This window comes from Oryzias melastigma, linkage group LG17 (assembly GCF_002922805.2).
Source record: "Oryzias melastigma strain HK-1 linkage group LG17, ASM292280v2, whole genome shotgun sequence".
NCBI lineage: Eukaryota > Metazoa > Chordata > Actinopteri > Beloniformes > Adrianichthyidae > Oryzias > Oryzias melastigma.
This window is the reverse complement of record NC_050528.1, coordinates 31,175,050-31,179,024: the sequence shown is the minus strand read 5'-3', so window position 1 is coordinate 31,179,024 and position 3,975 is coordinate 31,175,050. Positions and strand designations below refer to the sequence as shown.

The 3,975-nt window shown below is 42.6% G+C and overlaps 1 protein-coding gene across 1 annotated transcript in view; it reads left to right on the top strand.

Annotated features, from left to right (window-relative positions):
* lig1 (ligase I, DNA, ATP-dependent) overlaps window positions 1-3,975 on the top strand; it is a 62,876-nt gene that overhangs the window by 43,904 nt on the left and 14,997 nt on the right. The window contains exons 21-23 of the mRNA XM_024279094.2: window positions 1,828-1,972; window positions 2,365-2,447; window positions 2,727-2,879. Coding sequence (XP_024134862.1) covers window positions 1,828-1,972; window positions 2,365-2,447; window positions 2,727-2,879 — 381 coding nt within the window. The remainder of the gene's footprint in view (window positions 1-1,827; window positions 1,973-2,364; window positions 2,448-2,726; window positions 2,880-3,975) is intronic.

Below are 3,975 nucleotides of genomic sequence, written 5' to 3'. Positions count from 1 at the left end.
TGGAAGAGTTAAGGAAATGGCTGCAATGCGCAATTTGGCCAGTAGAGGGAGCAAAGGAAAAGTAAACCCAATATAACAAGAGATCAAGAAATGAACAGCAGTTCTTTGCAGGGGCGTTGCACATCTGGTAAGACACAGTTAGGTTAAGCACCTAGAATTGACCTTTATTTTGATTTTGGTTTGTGTTTTGTGTTTATGTAACAAAGACTAATAAAAATAAAGTATTAAAAAAAAGACACAGTTAGCTTTCCTACAGCCTCACTGCTGTTAAGTTGCTATAAAAATGACAACGTGTGACATCACAATTACCAAAGTGTCGTTGTCAAGAGATAACAATAATCGATCTAATTATAATAATAGAAATCCTTGATTAGGCTACTAGGTTGGTTGAGGCATTTTTTTCCAACTGCGAATAAAATAAATGAATAAATAAAAACAAAACTTCAGATTTAAGAGTTGACCAAAGGTTATTCTGCTATCATGTTACTGGTCCAGTCCACTTGAGATCATACGGGTTGAATGTGACCCCTGAACCAAAATGAGTTTGACACCCTTGTCCTAAACAAAGGTCTGTATATTTGTAGTGCTCCAACTATGGGCAGGCACCAGAATTACAGAGAAAATAAAACCTCATGAGGGATTATCAATAAAATAGTTTCAGAGTTCAACCTCCACATGTATCCTGAGTGTGTGGATGGAGGAGTCAAATGTCACATCCAGTTTTCTGACTCCTGATGAGACTTTTTAAACTTCAACAGATCAAATTGTGAATTTGTAAATTAAGATTCAGCCCTAAAACATTTTCAACCTGCCAAGCAAAGAAACTTTGTAGTTTTAGAGAAGAACTGTTATTTTTCTTAGAATACTAGTTCTGTAGGTGGAGTGTTCTGTTGTCTGATTCAGAGGAAATCTGTTGCATCAACACTCGCAGTGTCTCCACTCTGCCTGTTTTATGCAGCACCACACATCTGTGCTCTCGTGATGCATGAACTCCCATTATCCAGCATGGCGTGTTAAACAGAGGCCGTGCACGTGCATCACAGTGTTCACAGCACCACCTGACTGCAGCAGGAAGACCGTCAGATGTTATCAAAAGTTCTGGACTCTATTTTAATCCCAATGAATGGATTCTGATTCAGAAGATTATAATCTCCATCCTGGTTGATTTCTTTTTTCAGGTGGAATTTATGTATTTTTTTTTTATTGTGAAGCCAAAAATGAGAAGCTATAAAATGATAGCAATTATCTGTTCCTGCGTAACGTAAACACTTGCTTCATTTATTCTGCTCTCTTGACGTTGGGAAATGTGTGAGGCTTCTGAAATAAAGCTGCAGCTTCCTGCTCATAATGGTGATCGATGGAATCTGTCAAGATTCAGCTGCAACGTTTCTATAGAGAGGCTGCTGCTGATGTCTTCACTAATTGAAAACTGCATCTGTTCACCTTTTAATGCTTTTTTTGTGTGCGTCTCAGGCAGGTTTTGACAGCTTGTTTATAATTAGGAGAGTTTTCCTTCGTTTCATTCATTTTCTTAAACAGATAAATGAAAAATCCCCCTGAATGTCAGTAGGTGGTTGGAGCTGTGTTCGTTCTGCAGTTTTGTGGCGTGCGTGCGTGTGCACGCGGCGGTGGGTGTTTGCATGTGCGCCCAAAGCTCCAGAAAGCCTCTTTCCATACCACTGCGCTCCTGCATGTGTGTGGGAAGATGCTTGAGAAGGTATTTCATCCTTGTCATTGCGAGCCTTCAAGCTATGAGCAGGAAATGGTTGTAATGATACAGTTTTTTGCCGTGTGTAATGGTGTGTGTTTCTTCTTGTGTGCGTTCAGTCCCTGGTGCGACAGCCTTTGTGTCGGCGGCGGGCTCTGCTGAGGGAGAGCTTCACGGAGGTGGAGGGGGAGTTTATGTTTGCCCGCTCCATCGACAGCGACAGCACCGACGCCATCGCCGAGTTCCTAGAGCAGTCTGTCCGAGGTGTGTGTGTACGTGTACAGACGCGTGTGTGCTTTCTGTGCATCCTGAACTTTCCTGCATGTGGGTGTTTAGCGAGTTTCCACTCCTTTGTTCTTTTGCTTTAATGTCTTCATTGTGTTTTGGTTGTGTTGTATCTTAACAACGGAGCGGCTTGTGTAATTAAATCTGCTTGCTCTTTGCCGTCTGAGTCTTCGGGTGAAAGGAGCAGAGAGATGCTCTTCCTGTTAGCTGATGAGTTCTTTCTGCTGGTCCACTCTGTTTGCTTGCAGCCTCTTGTTTCCCTTGGAGACGTAAACACACACCGGGCCGTTCCATGTATCACACAGATAATCTCTTCATTTCCTCTCCACTGTGCCGTTTCGGCGCCTTCACGTGTTTGTGTTTGTGTGCAGACTCTTGCGAGGGCCTGATGGTGAAAACTCTGGAGAAGGATGCGACCTATGAGATTGCCAAGCGTTCCCATAATTGGCTCAAGGTATGTGTGTGTGTGTAAACTGCAGACGTGTGATCATGTGACTGTTCTCAGAGGGCAACTGTTTTACTAGAGACTAGAAACAGTTTTTCTCTGTAACTGCGTCCCTTTGTTGGTTGAACTTCCACACTACTGATGAGTCTGATTACACCGGAGGTGATTGATGGAGGTGTTGTATCGTCGGTGGTCGATACATTCCTGGGTTCAATGCGGACAGATGTGGTGTTGGGGTCAAAACTGAATTATTGATTAGCATTTTCCACTTTCGTCTCCCTCTCCCAGTTGAAGAAGGACTACCTAGATGGCGTGGGCGACACGGTTGACTTGTGTGTGATCGGAGCCTATCTGGGGAAAGGGAAAAGAACCGGCACCTACGGCGGCTTCCTGTTGGCGTGCTACGACGAGGAAAACGAGGAGTTCCAGTCGGTTTGCAAGGTAGGATTCCTAGTTTAGGATGTAAACATGCAGTGACCTTACTGCATGCTGCACCATGACATCCCAGTTTATGGAATGTGAGGGTTTTAAGGGGAAACAATCGTTTTTTTCTTTAACTTTAAAGTCACACTCCAACTATCTTTTATGTATTTTAAGTGTTCAAGGACATAACGGCCCAATCCAAATCCCCCCTTTGTCCCTCCTCTTACATTTAGCCCTCCAAACGGAGAGTTATGAAAAATTACTGTCTCTGATTTTGGATGTCTCTTTCGCTCAATGATGTCACCAATACTCTCTGTCCAGCTAGCATTAGGGCGGAGCTTCCAGTGCTCGAATATGCATAACAACAGCGGTTTTAGAACTTTAAAAAGGTCATGCTACAACAACAAATCATTACTTACATTTAAATGTAAACCTCTGTGCTTCAGAGCGCACACACGTGAAGAAAAGCACTCTTCCGTGGCACAGCGTGACGTGGAACCCCCCCCACGAGGGAGGGGTCTGCATCCCTCCGCTTGGTGAGGAGGATATCAAAAAAATATATTTCAGACACCACTTGCACTTTACAAGCCCCTTCAAATGGAGGAGAAGTGAGAAGGGAAGAAATTCGGATTGGCATTAGCAGCAGTAGCTCACTAGAAATTCGCCTCTGAGTTATGGGCGGGACTTTTGGCACGGATGTAAGCCTCTGCTGATACCCCATGATCTCTCTGTTTAACCCTAGAGAACTATCGCCAGGTGATTTTCACCTGAGCTCAAGTATTTAAAGGATTTTCAATATGTTGCATTTCCTGAGTGTCATGTGTCTCTGGAGAAAGTCACACATGTCCCAAGAATGGGTGGACCAAAGGCCAAGTCCCAGGATTGTTTTTTTTTCTTCTTTTGTTCTCAAATTCCTAATTTTTCAATAATTTTTAAGCATATTTTTAGGATCTTCCTATATTTTTATTTTCCATGTTGTTACATAAACCACAGTTGAAAATAAAACAAAATGACTGTAATTTATCACGCGTTTTCATATTTCGATCTATTTTTTATGACCAATACTTTTTATTGGGGACATTATTTTGGGTAAAAATTATCTGGCAAAAGTGAT